The sequence below is a fragment of the Aquila chrysaetos genome, chromosome 12 (genome assembly GCF_900496995.4).
Source record: "Aquila chrysaetos chrysaetos chromosome 12, bAquChr1.4, whole genome shotgun sequence".
NCBI lineage: Eukaryota > Metazoa > Chordata > Aves > Accipitriformes > Accipitridae > Aquila > Aquila chrysaetos.
The window spans coordinates 9182265-9200079 of NC_044015.1; the positions used below are offsets into that span (position 1 = coordinate 9182265).

The 17815-nt window shown below is 52.8% G+C and overlaps 2 protein-coding genes across 4 annotated transcripts in view; one reads left to right on the plus strand and one right to left on the minus strand.

Annotated features, from left to right (window-relative positions):
* Positions 1-12763, plus strand: part of RNASEL (ribonuclease L) — a 25931-nt gene extending 13168 nt beyond the window's left edge. The window contains exons 8-9 of the transcript XR_003925920.2: positions 587-589; positions 12743-12763. The gene's annotated coding sequence lies outside the window, so the exon portion shown is untranslated. The remainder of the gene's footprint in view (positions 1-586; positions 590-12742) is intronic.
* RGSL1 (regulator of G protein signaling like 1) overlaps positions 1-16808 on the minus strand; it is a 21205-nt gene extending 4397 nt beyond the window's left edge. Inside the window, exons 1-19 of one of the 3 annotated variants that reach the window (XM_041127637.1) lie at positions 16563-16808; positions 15624-15706; positions 15274-15348; positions 14372-14501; positions 13305-13409; positions 12805-12966; positions 11681-12645; positions 11047-11109; positions 9006-9237; positions 8230-8337; positions 7683-7791; positions 6142-6335; positions 5537-5654; positions 4920-5016; positions 4372-4501; positions 3156-3336; positions 2285-2423; positions 1522-1646; positions 1243-1355 (exon numbers count right to left, since the gene is read on the minus strand). In XM_041127637.1, coding sequence (XP_040983571.1) covers positions 1243-1355; positions 1522-1646; positions 2285-2423; positions 3156-3336; positions 4372-4501; positions 4920-5016; positions 5537-5654; positions 6142-6335; positions 7683-7791; positions 8230-8337; positions 9006-9237; positions 11047-11109; positions 11681-12645; positions 12805-12966; positions 13305-13409; positions 14372-14501; positions 15274-15348; positions 15624-15706; positions 16563-16575 — 3142 coding nt within the window. In that variant the 5' untranslated portion in view covers positions 16576-16808. Of the gene's footprint in view, positions 1-1242; positions 1356-1521; positions 1647-2284; positions 2424-3155; positions 3337-4371; positions 4502-4919; positions 5017-5536; positions 5655-6141; positions 6336-7682; positions 7792-8229; positions 8338-9005; positions 9238-11046; positions 11110-11680; positions 12646-12804; positions 13034-13217; positions 13410-14371; positions 14502-15273; positions 15349-15623; positions 15707-16562 lie in introns of those variants that run through there. The other 2 variants (XM_041127639.1, XM_041127638.1) reach the window with 2 other exon arrangements.
* Positions 16809-17815: the final 1007 nt, after the last annotated feature.

The window sequence follows — 17815 nt, forward strand, 5'->3', positions numbered from 1 at the left end:
CAGTTTGATTAAATGTCTGTCTCTCCCCACCGGTTTCCTGAAGACCTTGGCAAACATGTGTCTTTGTCCCAGATAACACAGCAGGTAGCTCCTGTGTAACACAACGCTTCTGGCTTGGCACTAGCTGGGAATATACGTGCGATGGGTTGGGTTTTGTCTGTTTTTCCTGGTGCTAATAGGCTTTTGCATTAAAACAGCTACGTTTGAGAAGATCGTAGAAGTGCAGTGAGGCTCTGTAACAAGGTGGAAACTCAAGCTGAACACTCCATTTTATCCAGGGGAATACCCAAGGTGTGGGGTAGTTTGAGCTAATAGACATGGCTTGGCAGTCTTGGAGCACGCCAGCACGGGGGTCTGTTACCCCGGCTTGGCTGCAGAGCGGTAGCTCAAGCACCTGCCTGTAGGTATCAAAATCCTATAACTCTGCTGATTTTTAACCAGAACTTGACAGTGATAAATGACAGGGAGCAGAACACCGGCTTGCTGGCACCCATCAAAGCAAGATTAGTATGTGCCTATTTTGGTTTCCCCTTTAATCAAAAACCAATTAGACAATTTCCAAATGAATATTCAGTCAAGAAGCCAGGTTGTCAGGCAGACTGACAGCACTTAGCACCACTTTCTTTGTGTTTTTCAGTTTAGAGTTATTCAGTGTATTGAAACTGAACAAGTGGATGAGGAAGGAAGAATACCTTTCTCTTTCCCCAGACGTGTCCCATTGAATGTCTCCTCAAATCCTGATGAAGCTTATTATCCATTCCATATGCTCAAAGCATCCTCTATGTAATGCCACTGAGCCTGCTGTTTGGCTGCATGGTTCTTTTCCTTTTCCTGCTCCCATCTGACTTGCAACCCAAAAGATTAGTTGCTTTATTTCTGTTTTAGGATGTGTGCAAAAGTATTTTTAACTTAGTTATCGAAGTACACAAGAGTTATGCAACAGCTCTTTGCTCACGAAGTCTCTGCACCCACTTCTCTATTTCCCAAAGAAATTTCTAAAAACCCACTGGGCAATTTTGACTGAATTTGATGGAAAGGAATGATTTCAGAGATGCTTCATTTTCCAACAGGCCTGCACCGCATAAATCCTCAAAGCTGTGTGAAGTGGCTGTGTGAAGGAAGGAGTTTGGCTCTTTTAAGGGGAACCCCATGGGACACCAAAACCCCAGGTCTGGACATCTCTGCATTGGAAGAACAAGCCTGAGGACAAATGTGGAGCAGGGAGACAGGCACTCAGCTTACTTGGGCTGTAGATGTCAGATGATTCAGAGGAGGTTTTTGTACTGGGGGAAGAGATTGGCACCCTGTCCTTTGCAGAGACCCGAAAGCTCCTCATCACCTTCCAGGTGCAGAACCTGTATGAGAAATACTGAAGACAGCAAACCTCCAAGCAGACATCTACACCTGAGCTCTTGGGGGATGTCTTGTCTGCGTTTTCATCATGTCAGAGGAACAGGTGGCTGGAGAAAAAGGCTGGCACCCACAGAGCCTCCCCCACCTTGGCAGAGAGGGTATAGGTACCTTCTCCAGAAGTGCATCAGGATGGGGAAGATGATGACCTTGGCCCTGTGGTAGAGGACACGGTTCAGTAGCCCCTTGGAAGATAAACTCCAGATTAAATCTCTCTCTTCTTCAGAGATGTTTACCTGGCCACAGAAGAGACCTTGCTTAACCAAAGCAGTTTGTGGTGCTCCTGATGGGCCCTAGAGGCACGATTCTCTCCCTGACCCCACCTTGCATTTCAGCAGTCTCTAAGAAGAAATACTAGTTACATCCTGGCTGACTGTCCCAGATACAAGGGCAGGATCCCCCCTGGATTTCTGTGGAAAGCACTGTGCTGTGCTTTCCAAAGGGAAGATAGGCAGAGCCATGGCTACTGCAAGGGGAAGAGGTGGGCGCAGTGGGGAGGTGATGGTGGTGACATTGACCTCTGGAGAGTGAAAGGACTGAATTGGTGGCGTGCAGCACTCATCCTGGTGCTTCAGCCCTGGCGCTTCTCCAGCAGGTAGGGGATTTCACCATCTCCTTGTCCACACACTGGTCCTCAAATTATCCCGGTCAAGTGCTAGCGTGGGTCTGGTGGTGGATCCATCCCATGCAGCCCAAGTGGAGGTCCCAAGCTCCAGAGCACACTCTGAAGCTTCAGAGCATGTTTTGCTAGAGCAGATGCAGACCTCTGCCTGGTTCCCCTTTCCCCACAACCGCTTGCAGCTGCGATGCAATGGTCTTGAGCAATGAGCAGACAGCAGCCTTCAGCCTTCCTGGGTGGGTCCCAGGATCTTACCCGCAGTTTGGGGGGAATATCAGAGTTCAGGAAGAGTTTGCTGATGATGGTGACTTTCCTTTTGAGAAAAGCAACTTCCTTTTCTGACTGCATGTTGCGGGCTGCCAGAGCTTCAACTGAATCAGCCAGCCTGGAAAACCTGCAAAGGCATGTGGGGTCTTGCTCTGAGACAAGTGCTCTTGACTGCTAGGCTAAGTAGTTTTGTTCTTGCTTAGCTTTGTATTTACTGGGCCAGAAAAAGCAATCCACAAGGTGTGGGACAGTGAAACAGGAGGGGTGAAAAGCCAGTTCCCTCTTCTACCACCCTTGTGGTCCCAACGTTCACCTGGGGGATGTGATGTTTGCCCTTCTTCAGGAAAAGAGGGGAACCAAAACCTGGTCTTGTGCGTGTGGGGGTGTGCTGACTGCAGGGCTGTTGCCCGTTGGCCAGGGCTTGCCCTTACTGGTTTGTCAGGGAACTGGACAAAGTCAATGGAGAAATGCCACAACAGGCACGTCAAGAAAGGTGTAGGCAAAATGTTAGATTGCTTGGGACTATCAAACCAAAAGTACTTCCAGGATACCCAAACAGGAACCCTGAGCCAGGGGACTTCTGGTTGAAATGGAGGCTTTTGGGGGCTCCATGAGTAGATTAGATGTAGACAGCTACGGGGTGAGACTTTGGTTGTGTCCTATGACAGCCGGATACCAGCCTTGCACAGAGGTGCTAATAGGAGTTTAGGGGTGGCACCACAGACCTTAGGATATGCTAATGAATCCATGGACCAGGCTTTATCTGCTGCTGAGAGATGGGCACTACCTGCTGGATGGGTTTGGGCCAGAGCCAAGGGAGACTGGTGGTACCTGAGCACCCGGTGGAAAGGGAACTTACTTGTCGATCTCCAGATAAAACCGGAGGTCATCGACGAGGAAGTTGACAGTAATGAGCTGGCTGTTAAACAGGTGGCGTTTCACTAGTACTACCTCCTTGTCTGGTGGGGTGCTGGTAGAGGCCGTGTGGGAGCGGCAAGTGCTCACGGTGCTGCTGCTCTGCATCGAGCTGATGGGCAAGTCTGAAAGAGGGGAGGAGCTGTTGTGTCCTGCTTCTCCCAGCACTGGGTTTGAGGCCAGCTGGGCATCTGATGCTGAGCTATACGCTGCTCCTTCTCCTCACCTGTGCTTGCTTTACCGGCATGCAAGTAATTTGCTGAGGGTCATTCTACCTACGTGGCCTACAGCCTTCCGGCAGCCAGGCTTTCCAGGGAATTCAGACCCATCCAGTGTGCAGCCTTCCCTCTAGCTTAGTAACCTCCATCCATCCTCCTCTTTGCACCCATGGAGTGCTTATGTTCATTGTTTTCATAGGGGATGGCCACAGTACATTAGATCAAAAGTCTGCTGGTCTGTCTAGCTGTTATCCTGTCTCTGATAGAGGCCACAAGAAGATAACTAGGGAGAAGGAAAGGTAAAAATCTGTGTTACTTCCCCCATATACAATATTCTCCAGCTTTCATAATTTTCATTTCCAGGGACTTCTTGATCTAGATAGGGTTTCTATGTATTTAGCAATTTCAGTAGATTCCTTTTCTAACTGCTTTTCCAGCCTCCACTCGAACCTGTGTGTAAACTTTCAGGATCGACATCCTTTGGCAAAGCACTCTGTAGGCCAGCTCCCCGTTGCATAGAAAACAATTTCCTTTTGTTTATTTTTTGGCCTGTGTCACCTTAGCTTCATTTAGTGCCTCCTGTTTTTCGTGGAAGAGTTGCAAACTTGCATATACATTATTGCTTGAGGATGCAACAGCATCATGGGGCACCCGCACCAGAAAACCAGATGTTGCATGAATGTGTATGTGCGCAAGTTGCCTGTGCAAAATTCTGGACCTCATCTCCTGACTCCAGCGCCTAAGTGCACAGATTTCTGCACAGCAATATCTGGCATCCTGAGATACCCGCTCTTCTGGCTCTTTATATGCCTCCAGCAGAGAAAAGTAGGTCATCATACGGGGATGGGAGATGAGCCACAGGTTTCCCCCATTTACTTCTCTGCCTAAACCCAGGACTGTCTTGGGGAGGGAGGAGAGAGGGTGGCAGGAGTCTAGCCATACTTTCCTCCTCATTTCCTAGTTCCCGACGGAGAAAGTCCTCAAACTCCGCACGGCATTTGTCATTGCCCATCTCTCTCCGGAACTTGCAGATGCTCTTGACCACGTCGTGAATGGCATACCAGGCCCACCGCTGCGGACACATGGCACAGCTCACTTCAGCCAGTGGCTGCAGTGATAGGGCTTGCTCCCAGACAGAGCCCTCCCGTTTGGACCTACCACTGTGAGCTGGACAACCAGAGCCCAGCCTTGGCAATGGGATTTGTGACCCAGCCATCATCTTTGCTTTCCAGTATTTCTTAGTTTCACTGGTGGCCATAGGTGATAGTGTGAATCACTTGGCCAGTCCTGACCAAATCTGGTGGAGCCTGTATGCAGCAGGACTCCAGAGCCGTTAGGAGTGAGGCTTTACCTATCAGCTCCATTTTTGCAACTCTCCAAGTCTGACCCTCTCACCCCATTTACATGAGCACCACTTGACCTGCACCATCTCCTCTCTTTCTTGCCTGGACAATATCCCCAGCCTGCCAGCAGAGAGGGTCTTTCCTTACCAGCTTGTCTGTTATGAAGTTCCTCATCCCGTGCTGCAAACAAAGGTTAGACTTATGTGTATCGCTCGGGGGGAACAGGTCCTGGTACTCTTTAAACCTGCCAGATGGGAGATCAGAGAGAGAGAGAGAGCATCAAGGGCAGCCAGACTCATGAGGAGTGGTTTGGTGGGAGGGTAGCTAAGTGGGGGGAGCAGCTGACAGGGATAGCCCTGGGGTTTGGGGTCCCACTGGACTTCTGCTCCTGGAGGAGGTTGGAGAATGGGACAGGGGCCTGGATCCCCTCCCCTGGGCTCTGTTCTTGCATGTAGCAGGCTTGGGAGGGTCTGTCCTGCTTATCTGCAGCACGTTTCCTCCTCCAGTCCAGCACCCTGCAAGCCCAGCAGTGATTTGGTCCCCGTGGGACCTGCCAGCCTTGCACAGGTAAATGTATCAGCAGCTGCAACAGCACTTTTGCTGGGGTGAGGGTCTGCCTGGGATTTTGATGCACCAGCTGGTAGTTCATAGGGAAATAGGTTTGTAGCAGTTGCTGCCTGTCACCTTGGGATGGGATGCATGTTGGGAACGATGTGCTTGCATAACCACTGGGCTTAAAGAACCAGCTTGACCCAGGTGCTCACCATCGTTTTTCCATTGCTTTCTGGACAAAGATCTGTGCTGTCATCAACATCAAGGGGCTGACTGTTTCAGCCTCATTTATTTCTTTGATGATAGAAGTGTGGCAATCCAGCTGTTCCTCTGGAAGAGAAGTGCAGTCACTGCGTGCCCCTGCCAGCCACCCCCGAACCACCACGACATCTCTTCCTACCCTCACATCTGCACGTGGCACCCTGTCCCATGTCTGCCTGCCCTGTCTTCTGTTTGCTGAATTTGGCTGTCTCATCCCTTTTGCTCTCTATACTGTGCTGATTGTGTACTTTGGGAGTGAAGCTGTGACTCTAAGAGCATCTAAAGAAGACAAGATAGGGAAAAGCTATTTCTGCCACTGCAGGAATTGCATGTTGCAGGTCTTGGTCCGTAGATCCTGCCAAAGAAGTAGACCACCTTCCTAGAAATATAAGCGGCGGTGGAACACCTCAGCAAATAAATGCTCCACTGGATGGGAAAGGAGAATTGGCAGGTCCCTGCAAGAGGATATAAAATCTGCAAGCAGCACCCAGCTCAGGGAAAAGAGGCTTACATCATGAATAGAGTAAAGGTAAAGTGCAGGTTGGGAAGGTCCTACCAGCTGGGATTTCGGCATGGAAATAATTTCTGATAATGCTGTTAATGAGGAAGCTCTTCGTCTTGGGGTTGGTCTCTGCAACTAGCCTCTCCACAGCCATCCAGAAACACAGTGGTTCATCTGCGTTGCGCTCCTTGAGGAACTGCTTGAAGAACTGCAGGTGGGCAGGGTTGTGCAGTACTTTCATGAAGTGCCTGTAGAGGAGGAGACACCAGGGGATATGATCTCTGTGCCACCAGTGACCTGGAAAATAGCCAGGACCTCGGTGTTTGCTTCTCCAATGAGAGAGAGACACCTGAAGAAGAGTTAGAAATGTGTGGATGAGTGGTGTGTGGGATCCGTGAAGCAGATGGGCCAGTAAAGGTAGGTGGAGCACAGCCTCCCTTGTCTGTCTTGCGCATAGAATCATTTAGATTGGAAAAGACCTTTAAGATCATCATCCACTGAGCCAGTGGGAATCCAGGGGGGATTCTCCTGACAAGCTGTTTCTTTTCTGCCATAGGTGTACCTGCCCAACAGTTTTGCTGCTATGTATCCAAAGGAACTGGTCTCAGCCTGAAGAGGAGGCTTCACCCAGGGAGTCAAGGAGAAGGCACGACTTTGGGTCTGTGATGGAGACCTCAGAACCTGCAAATGGACTGGGCAGCCCTGCAGAGACCAGGGGAGGGAGGCAGGTAAGGATGGGGCACCTGGAAGGACTGGTGGGAGAAGGAGGTAATGCTCTCCCCTCTGGCACTTGCTGAGAATAAACAATAGTTTGCCACTGGATGGCAGAGGGCTTCATGCGTTTGGCCATGGAGAGGGTGTTCTGGAGTGGAAAAACCTTGCCACTTGCAACTGGTAGATCAGGACATTATTGATAGATGTAAAGGCAGAGGACAGCTACATTGAAAAAAATCAGCAGAGCATTGGAAAACCAGAGCTGGGAGTGGGCTGGGATTTGGGGTCATTTATGAGGTTAGCAAGCCCTTATCTGAGGACCAGTGGACTGGGTCAACTATTTTCTTTGTTTAAGTGTGGCTCCTGAGACTGACTTTCACAATAAACAATAAATGCTGCCCTCACTCGGGACTTGTGTCTTGGTTACCATTTATATCCCAATGTGGAGCTGCGAGGACTCGCGTCTGGAGTATTCCCAGGAGGTGAGACATGAGCCACATGGACATTCACACGGTCAGTGAGTGCAGAGATCTAAGTGTGGTCACAGGTTGACTTTAAGTGATTTTTCTGGGAATCTGAGAGCTGCCCAGCTGCAGTACAGATGGCATGCCAGGGTGTGATTGAGGATGAAGTGCATGAGACATGCACAAGATGTGAGGAGTAAATCTGAACTATGGGGTTGGGGGCATGTTAAAGCATTTTTTTCCTTTCCCTGGTAACTCTACAGTTCAGACCCACAGGCCACCCATGCCTACATCTGAGAGGGCCCGACGATGAAGCAGGGAGCAGTGGTACTACAGGGAAGCACTGGGAAAAATCTGCTTCCTGAAAGAGTGGAAGTAGCAAAAAACAGCAAAGCCCTGTGCTGCAGGGTGCCAGACCTGGGTCTTCTAGACGGCTTCTCTACCGTAACAGTGGTGGACTTTGTCGTGCTTGATTTCGTTTTTCTCACAGGAACAGTCGTCTTCTTTCTGTTCTCGGGTTCAACAGCTGTGGGGATAGAACAGGGTTGGCCCCTTTCTTAGGTGACAGCCAGAGCCTGCTCACAGGTGTCCTCAGGGCAAAGGAACCTAAAGAAACCCAAGCTGTCCCCAGAGCCACCATGCTGATGTCTGCATGGTGAGCCCAGCTCAGGAGACACTGGGGTGCTGTGGGAACTCTGTGTGATTTGGCCTCCTTGGCATCTGCTTCAGAGAAACTCTCCCACTCCCACCTTCCCTGGCTGGATTAACACCCCAAAACATACGCCTTTCAGAGGTGGCTAGGCCTCTCTCTTCTTCTGGAGATGTTCTACTGGATGATGGCATGCAAGCAAGGAAGATCCCTGCTTGTCCAGTCCCCTAAGGGTATGCTGGAGCACCTTCAAGGGCATGAAGGTTGGAAGCCCGCCCACCCCCACTGCTTCTAGCCTGCTCAGACTGGACTCACCAAGTGATGGGCTTTTGAGACACAGAAGCTCATTTTCCTTGCTTGGGCTATCCACAGCCAGCAAGGGTTTCTGAACAGCAAGCACATTTGATGTCATCTTCTGGGAGTCTGCATCAGACAGAGAAGCCAGGACAGATCCCATGTTCATTCTTCCTGGCTATGACAGCCCTTCAGCACTTGCTCCGAGTGCTGTACTGTGACTGCTACCCACCTTTCCTTTCCCCTTCTCTGTCCTGTTCCAATGATCTACCCGTGACACTGCATTTCTCGGGTATGACCAAGGCCCCACAAGTTACCTAAGGGTTGCTACAGGTGACTGCTGTCATTCTCAGTGCACTGGCAGGTGCCCAGAAACTTGATGTCACTCTCAAAAGATCATGTGAGAAGAAAAATCTGAGGTGTTACACCAGCATAGGCAGTCCCGGTGTCCACAGGAGAAGGTCATGATGTGGAAGGGGGGTGACAGTGGCTGTTGCTAGCTTTGGGTTTCAGTGACTTTGCTGCAGCAAAGTCTGGTGACCCAGGCCAGTGCAGGGATGCAGCATCTGGTGCCTCTAGTACTGGCAGGAGGGAATTTGGCCCATAGGTCACTGCCAAAGCTTGGATTACAGCTCATGGCTCCCAGATACCCTGTCCCAACCCACTCCATGACGTCCACGTGCTGTCAACAATACAGCAATGCACTAAAGCCTTGATGAGGGGCAGTGGTCACCACAGATGCACAAAGCATGCTTTATCAACATGAGCCCTGGCAGAAATTCAGAGCCTCCACTTACCGGTCCTGCACAGGAGAGATTCCACCTCTGCCTGGATGGAGCCCCCTTTCTGGAGGTCCCGAGTGGCAATTAATCGCCAGTGCTTGGAGGAGAGACCTTCCAAGTTCCTTGTGCCATGCAAGGCCTGGCTCAGCTTCAAGGATTTGTTTATCCGCTGGGACAGGAGGAAACATTCATCTTTCCCGACAGCATGGCCTTGCATCTTGGGCATCAGGACATCACTCTGCAGAGACTACAGCAAGAAGAGCAGAGGGTGATTGCACAGAGCACGTACCCCAGCTTAGGAGCTGCTCCAGCACTATGCCCGATAGGCTAGCTGCATGTTTTACTGTGCCTTAGAGTACAAACCTACCCAAGTTAGATCTCTGCTTTAACTTTAAACCACCTGGAAGAAATCTACGTGAGCATGAAGCTCAGCATAGACCTTAAACCTACCCGTGCAGCTGCTTAAAGCTGGCTCACATCTGCCTGCAGCTGGGATGTACCGGCGACATGCAGCAGGTCCCCTGGGTAGTCCAGACAGCGGCTTGCCAGCAAAGGCAGCAGCTTTCCTGAAGAGGTCAACATCCACCCAGGAGGGCTGAAAACAACCCCGAAGGTGTCCCTGGCAGACAGGTAACCTCGTGTGCCTTTTCGGTTGGCTGCTATCCCTGGGGCTGGCTCTGGCTGCTGCCCTGGGAGTGCCTCCCTCACCCCCCACCGAGACCCTCCCACAGGTTTTAGCCCTCCCCAGGGGCGAGAAATTTGCACGACTCGCCAACCAGCAGGATCAGAGTAGCTGGTTTCTGACCGAGATACGTGCTGCTGAGAGCAAGCACCAAAAATAACCCTGTTAAGTCCCGGAGCAGTTCCCCTGACATCAGTGCAGCGAGACCCGGGAGGAGTTTGGCTTAGGGGATGGTGCCCACAGAGAGCATGGCCTCGACACCTGCTGAAGTGCTAATTGCACTCCCAGACCAGGTCTGTGCTCTGAGGGGTAATTTCCTTGTCAAGAGATACTTAAAAACCTGGGCAGCTAATTAACTTACAATCAAGAGCATTTAATGAATGCGGGTCAGGAGCTGCCAGCCAACTTTTCCAAAATGCTCAGCTCTCACTGACTGAGACACTGGCATCTCTGTGAGCCAGGTCTTTGGGGGCACTAGCACTGACAGCCTCTCCTTACCATTTCCAGGATCAGCTGCTGATTTTACATTGCAGTTTGAGGAAAAGCCTAACTGTTGGTTTGAAGGACACCGTCTGCAGTGAGCAAAATTGCCTGCATAAGTTGTGCAGGGACCTAAGCAGGTGGGATGCTCGGAGGTTTCTGTCTGCGAGGAGGTTTCCAGGTATAAGGCTAGCAATTAGGGTGTTAATAAACGGGAGGTATTAGTGGGATTTCTGCTGCCAGGAGCGATGATAGTCTGGGAAGATCAGTGCTTGTGTGACTCTGCTTTCTTAAATCATCCCTTTACACAGTGGAAAAAATATGTGGAAAACTTGAGCGTGGTTGAATCATAGGCTAAAAGGCTGCATGCCCTCTTCCCCCAGTGTGCTGGCCAGGCACTCGTGCTGGGACAGGGACATATGCATGTGTGTCTGCACATGAGTCACATTAATAGCAGTATTCACTGTGGGCAAGGAAAAAAGGGGGAGTTAATTCCCAGAAGTGTTTTGCCCATGAGGCAGTGCCTGCTGCTGGTGCACTGCCTGCTGCTGGTCTCACCCCCGCCTACCCTGAAAGACTGCATTTAAGTTTCTCCCTGCTTTTGGGCCGGGTCATGGCCCCTCTCAGGGGAGCTCTTGCAGGGCATGCCTGCAGTGCTGCTGACTTACAGGATGCCGCAGTGGAGGAGCTGAGGATTGTTGCTCCGGGCAGCTGGAGCAGGGCCGGCTCTGCCATATCACCCTGTGGCTGCGTTGGCTGGGGGACAGAGTGGGAGGCTGGACTGCTGCAGCTAATGCTAGGCTTCCCCTCCCTCCCTTTCTCCAACTTTTCACATCCCCACTGTTGCCTGTGCGCCCCACGAGGATGCCCGTGTCCCCCATGCGTCCCTTTTACCATAGACTGGAGGAACGTCTTGTCATCATCAGCCAGAAATTCTTCATAGCAGCTGCAGAGCACCTGAGGAGGAACAAAGGTGGGTTGTCCTCAGCCGGTGCTCCAGCAGCAGCTGGCACCCCCCAGCCCTGCTGTACCCTGAGGTTGCAGCTGTGACACCGTGGGCAGGTTACAGCTTGCTGAGATGCCCAGGACAGCTCTGCCAGGAGCTGTACACCCAGGTTGGTCCATTGGGCTGCTCAGTGGCTGCCCAGAAGGGCTTGGGTTGTAAATGTGTTTTACTCATGTTGTGCTGGAACCAGCAACTCGGACGCAAAAGGATGGCCACTGCCCTGCCATCCCTTGGCGTGTGCACCTAACAACTGAGGTCACCAGCTGCTAAATGACTGCTCACCTCTGCTCCGCTGCCCAGCAAACCAGTGAGGATGCTCCTCTCCACTGGCCTGGCGCGTCTCGGTCACTGGGTCCAGTGCAAGGTGGCTTGCGACTGTCAGTTTTTCCCTTCCTAGCCTTTTTTCAACTTCATTTTCCAAATACCTCAATTCTCAAACATGCCCACAGCCCTCATGACAGCCCAGGGGTGCCAATGCCAGCTGTGCCTCCCAGCCTGACCACTGCCATCACTGCTCTGTACCTTGCAAATCTCCTTCTGGGCTCTGAATATCCAGGAGGAGAATTCTCCAGACAACAGATGGTTCCGCAAGCTCCTGAGAGTCCTGGTCTCCAAGGGAAGCTGCTGGATGGTGCCCTCCTCCAGGTAGGTCTTGCATATATTCTTCCCGATCATATGACGCAGGAGGAAACAGTTTTCTCTGCTGGGGTCCAGCACCACGGGCAGAAATTCCTCCAGGTCATGCCACAGGTCCAGGAGATGAGTCTCCACAGGCCGGTCCTGGCACTTCAAGAAGTCCCTGAAGGGCTGACCTGCACAGGTGTCAGCACTAAGGGCCCAGGGAAGGAAACTGAGGGTCTTGACCGGATTTTTCAGGGATGGCAGATGGACAAGGGGTGCAGAAGAATGCAAGTTAGAGAGGACTTTCTCTTCACAGAGGTCTTCCAGATTAAGGACCCGCTCTGCACGGGGTCTAGGTCTTTTGGGAGAGGCTGCTCCTCCTTTGCCTTGAAAGGCAGTGTTTGCAGGATGCTCTGAATGCTGAGTAATCAATCCCAAAGCATCCTTATCTGGACGTGATTCCTTTGTGCTCCCAGCTGGCCCCGGCTGCCTTTCTCGTTGCACCTGAAAACTGGGCATCTTCATTTCTTGGGTGTCTCTTCCCTCCTTGACCAGAGCCCAGATCTCCGCTTTGGCCTTCTTGCTGCAGTAGGGCCCTGACAAACCCTGGCTCCTTTTAATATGCATCGTGAAGAGATTCTCTGAAAAGCCTGAGGGTTCCTGTGAGTTGGCCCGTAATAAACGCTCCTGATATTCCTGCAGCAGAGGCCAGCATGATTTCTCTTCCTCCATGCCCTTCTTGCAGTGGATGAAGAATTTAGGGAGCCAGTAACTCTGAATCATAAAGAGGGCCCGTTCCTGCATCTTGCTTAGGATGTCCCTCCTGGTGCTGATGGGCTGAATGTGCCTGGCTTTTGGCAGCAACCCTGAAAAGGATACAGGGGATTACGATGGGGAGATGGCTCCGTGCAGACTGTTGCCCAGCCAAACAAAGCTGGTGATGGTATCCCATCTCCCTGGGAGCGTCCTGGAAAGGCCACGTTTCTGGAAGGGCAGTGCTCGTCTCCAACTCCCATATTTCTTACCAACGATGGTCCTGCACAGAGTGACGACGCTGGAGCCTTCACGCAGGTGAGTGGCTTTCAGCTTGTGGAGCAAGGACATGTAGAGGTCCCTCTGCCTCGCGTCTGACTCGTCAAGCCCCAGGAGCCTTTCGGTGGTGAGCCAGAAGTTGGTCAGTTCTTCCCCTATGGATCAGATAAGGGATGGGAGTTGGAGGGAGTCCCCAAAAGCTCCACTGATGAGCAAAGTAGCCTGTGTTTAAAAAAAAAAAAAAGAAAGGAGGAAAGATCACCTGGATGAACTGAGGGAACAGTGTAGAGAAGAGCCGGGTTATGCATTGACCTGGCATGCAGCACCCATGCTGGGGCTCTGCTGCTGGCTCATCTTCCAAAGCTCTGTCTGGGGTCACAGTGTCTCCCATCCCACCAGTGCTTACCCATGCCCTCAGCTCCTGTGCCGGTGTCCTGCCAGGTAGCTTGCCCACAGCTGGCCGAGAAAGGGCTGCAGAGCACCCCATGCCCACCTGCTGTTCCTTGGATGAAGGCCCGAAAGTTCCACATGCCCTGGCTCCCGCTGATGCACTTCTCCAACAGCCACCAGTCAGCACTTTGCCAGTTCAGCAGTTTTGCTGTCAGAGAGAGTGCAGAGCATGGCATTAGGGGTTGCATGCAGGAGTGGTCCCCAAGAAAGCCCTCCAGACCCCACCAGCCCACAGAGGCTGCCAGAGGGCAGCGGTGCTGTGAGCCAGGAGACCAGCAAATCGCACTGAAATGGGAGTTTCAGACAGGTTGTGGGATGCACGTGTGGTGTTTGCAAGGACAATCAGCTCACGTCGGTGATAGCGTGCCCAGTTATCGTGCCTCTTCCCTTTACAAACATCCATCTTTTTTGCTTGAGTTTGGGGCTTGCCCTCAATCTCCTTCAGTCTGAGGTTCAACCCAACTGGAGAAGAAGCAGCAATGCATTCAAAAATGGCACTGGAGCAAGCCTTGATGAATCGCTTATTTCTTCTGAAATTAAAATCTGCATACCTGCTGCCATAGCTTTCCTTCCAGTGGCCTTTCCTTGCCTTGACATGCAGGCTGACAAAGCAGTTGGCTGGGCTGACATGGCTCATTTTAGGGGTAAACTGAGCACAATTCAGACTTGCTGCCGGTAAGACAGACCATGGCATAGGCCTGTTTTCCCAGCATCAGACGAGGAGTGTATCACAATACAGTGTGAGAGCTCTGGGCACCCTGCACAGCAGCAAACCTGAAACTCCAGGACCCCAGTTTCCTATGCCCGAGGATGCTCTCCAGCCCCGCTCCACCCCTGAACCACATGGTAAACCCTGCTAAGCAGCTATTTCAGCTCAACTCCACAGAGGCAGCAAGCCCATACTAACAGAGCTGTGGGCTAAAGCCCCGCTCATCCTGTGGAAACCCTGGGATCTGCGGCATGCCTAAAAATGGGACGTGCAATGCCTTTTTAACCCGGAGCAGAGGCATGACCCGCTGGGCAGGCACCAGGCGGTGACAGCCCTGGCAAGAGGAAGCCCTGCTGCAGCGACGAAGCCGCTCCGATTTCCTCCATGCCGCGATGACTCACCTGCTTCCCCCGACCGAATGAAACCCAGGAGCTTCTGGCAGAGGACAAGGTGGAGGCACAAGCTGGATCTGCAGAAGTGAGGCAGCCGGTGCGTTTCCAGCCAAGCCAGTAACGCCGCGGGGCCAGGTTCCTGCATTGCAACCCCCGTGCCCAAGAAGAGGATTAGGCTGTGAGCAAGGAGCCGTCTCTTGCCTGGGGATTAGGGTGAGTAACGGGCCCTGCTACGGGGGAAGGAGGCTGGGGAAGGCTCCCTGTTGCTAGACAGCGATGCAAGCCATCCCTGTGCTGAGAAAGAAGGGGAATAGTTGAGCTATAGCCCCTGCCTGCATCCCCACGAGCTCTGCTTGCAAACCTGGGAGACCCAGTGCTGTGTGGCTGCCTGCAAAGCTGCCTCCCCTCGCAGCCTGCCTGCTTTGCGGGAGCCCAGACAGGAAGGCACGGCATCTTTCCGGCAGCGCCGAGAGGAGCAGGTTCCCTTTTGCTGTGGGACCTGAGCACCGCAAACGGCGCTCGTGCCTGTGGGGAAGGGGGATGTCATGAGCCAGTTTGAGGATCAACAGGACTTCACTCCTGGTGAATGCAGGAGGAATACAGGACACCAGGGGCTGACGTTCGTGTCTTCCTTCTCTGCCACCACACATGCTCTCCTTAACTCCAGCTATCGATGTTTACTGAGGGCTGGATGGACCCCATAAGCTGCACCAGGACTTTAAATGTCTTATGCTTTTCCCAGGGCTTAAAAGCAAAATGACGCCTGGGTTTGACATAATCCCCCGGCTGTACGAACAGGAGAGCCAGAGAGTGGCCTAAGCAATGAGAAACCAGCTCCTTCCCTCCCCTGCCCTGTGCCCTTCCTCCCTCCTCCTCATCCTCCTCCCTCCTCTCAGGAGGCATTTTCTCACCAAGTGGCTTGGCAGCTCTGGCCAGAGGTCCCACTGGCCCATGCTGCTGATGTAAATGGGTGTCTGGCCAAAAACCTGTATCAAAAGGAAAGGGGAGAGCTGAAAGAGATGGAGGGTGGCAGGGGAGCCCACAGCCCAGTGGTTCTAGTTAGTCCTCACTACGGAGAAGGGCACTGTCTTCCCTTTCAGACCTCTGTCTCCAAGCTGAGGTCCTCAGGTTTCCCCTATTTTCCAGCCTGAGTGTGGTGTATTCCCAATTTTCCTGGGGGCCTCTAACACCACAGAAGCTGAAAGTTCACCTGAGAAGAGCTCAGAAACGTCCCAGGCTTTATGGTGCAGAGTGGACTTACCGGAAGATTCAGAAATGTGTTGAAAAAATCAACAAAAACATCATCTCTCAGCAGGAGCCCCATGTCCGTAGAGGCTATGGTTGCTACAGGGGGGGAGAAGAGAAAGTTACCTGGGCTTTGTGTTGCTGAGTGTGATATAAAGGTGAACTAAAAGATGAGTTTTGAGAGGGACAGCTCTAGAGGATGTGCGGCATGGGCTTGTCCAATGCACACGTGGGAGGATTGGGACCCGGAACAGTCCATGAAATTTGGGTCCCAGTGCACCCATGTGCTTTGGGTGGGTGGCACAGGGTGTTTGGAAAGCACCAGGTTCAGCTGCACACAGGAGCTGGAAAGTTCGAATGGCAGCTTCCTAAATAGCAAAGGTACATAGTTCATGGAGGCTAAGTACAAATGTGGTGGCATCTGCAGGGCAAGAGAAAGGAGATGCTGGAGGGAACAAGCTGTGCTCCTCCACTGTACCCAGACACCAGGCATAACCCTGCTATCATGGAGAGGAACCGTGTGCTGTGCTGTGGTGCTGCTGCTCCAGCCCCACTGCCCTGATGCCCTCTGAGTCCTCTTGCTCAGGTTCTGGTAGCAAATTCCTCCAAATGAGCAGGCACCATCAGGCTGGGAGCAGGTTGTGGCTCTGGGTAAAGTGACAGTAGCTGCAGACCTCCACCACGTGCACCCAGGACATCAAGGCAGTGTGCTACTAGTGCCAACACCTCCCACTGTCCTGTGAAGTTTTATTCATGTCTGAAAGATCTGGATGCAAAGGGGTGGGCTGGCATCAGCTAACTGATGGGTGGATGGCCTTGGAAATGTCTGCTTGTGTGAAGGCAGAGCTGTGTCACAAGGAGGACCCACATTTCAGAAGCCTAGCGCTGCTTTTCACCCACTGTCCCCTTTGGGGTGTGCTTGGAGGGGCTGAAGCCTCCAGCAAAAGTAACTCACCAGTGGCCGTCATGTTGCCGTGTCCCGGGGATGTGTTCTGGAGTGCCACGCTGCCTGTGACACGTTTGTCCCGGCGACTCCTTGGGGGGGCTGCAGGGCTCTTGGGCACTGCAGGGCTCTCAGCACCTCCCTCTTTGCTGTCCTTCAGGGAAATGTCACTTTTCTAATCACCAGCCCTGCAAGCGCACTTGGGCAGTCCTGAAATGAAACCCTTCCCCTCGCCCCACTTGGGCAAACTTCTTGCCTTCGAACTAGGTTCTTGGTAGCACCTCGGCACCGTGTGCGGTTGCTGTCAGCACATCTGCTCAGGTGGTGACGGAAATTTCACAGGAGAAACATCTCTGCTACATCTGCCCCAGACAGAGCAACCGCAGATTTCTTACTAGCTGTCCTGCTTCATCAGATCTGGGGCTGAGACCCAGTCTTGGAGACCCTCCAGTGGGAAGAGGAGAAAGAAAGAAGGAACCACATCTCTCTCTTGCAGCAGTAACCTGTTTCCCTGGCAGGAGGGGGAATCTGCTCCCCAGGTGGGTATTTGATCCCCCTGACCATAATGCCGTGGTGTCAGACCTGGCAGGACTGCTAGTGCCCTCCAGGTTTTGGGCACCGTCATGCCTGGGGTCTCTCATGTGCCCTGTAGCAGAGAAGTGGGTCTGCTCGTCTGTAGCTCTGTGCTGTCGGTGGGAGTGGAAAGGGTTTCGTGGCCTGTGGAGAGCGTGGAGCAGAGGTTTTGTGACCTCTCCTGCACTGGACATCTCTTCCGTGCTTGCCTAAGAGGGGAACCGCAGGATAGACTCTGCCAACCTTGTGTTTCTAAGAAGCCCTGAGCTTTCTCGTTCCGGCCATCACCAACACGCAGTTGCGTTGAGCGTCGCGTCCCCTTCTGTGGCCGTGGTCCCTGTTACTGTCACCTGCGTGGGCAGGTTAAAACGCACATACCCTGGTGCGCAGCCAGCCCGGAGCCACCTCTGCGCAGAGCAGCGGCGGGGCAGGGCAGCTGCCCGCACCCCACGGCGTCCCCGGAGCGGGGTCACCTCGCGAGGTGGCGCTGTCAAATCAGGAATGGGAAGCTGTCCCCAGCGGCAACAGGGCTCAGCGCCTCAGCCGTGGGCTGGGGGCTCCGCGGCCGCCAGGAGCACGGGGACGACTCCTAATTAATGGCGGGGCTGGTGCTGGCGACCCCAGGGTGATGGTCCTGGGCTACCGGCACCGGTTCGCTCCGTCACCCTGAGCGAGTGAGGGCGTTTCTTCGG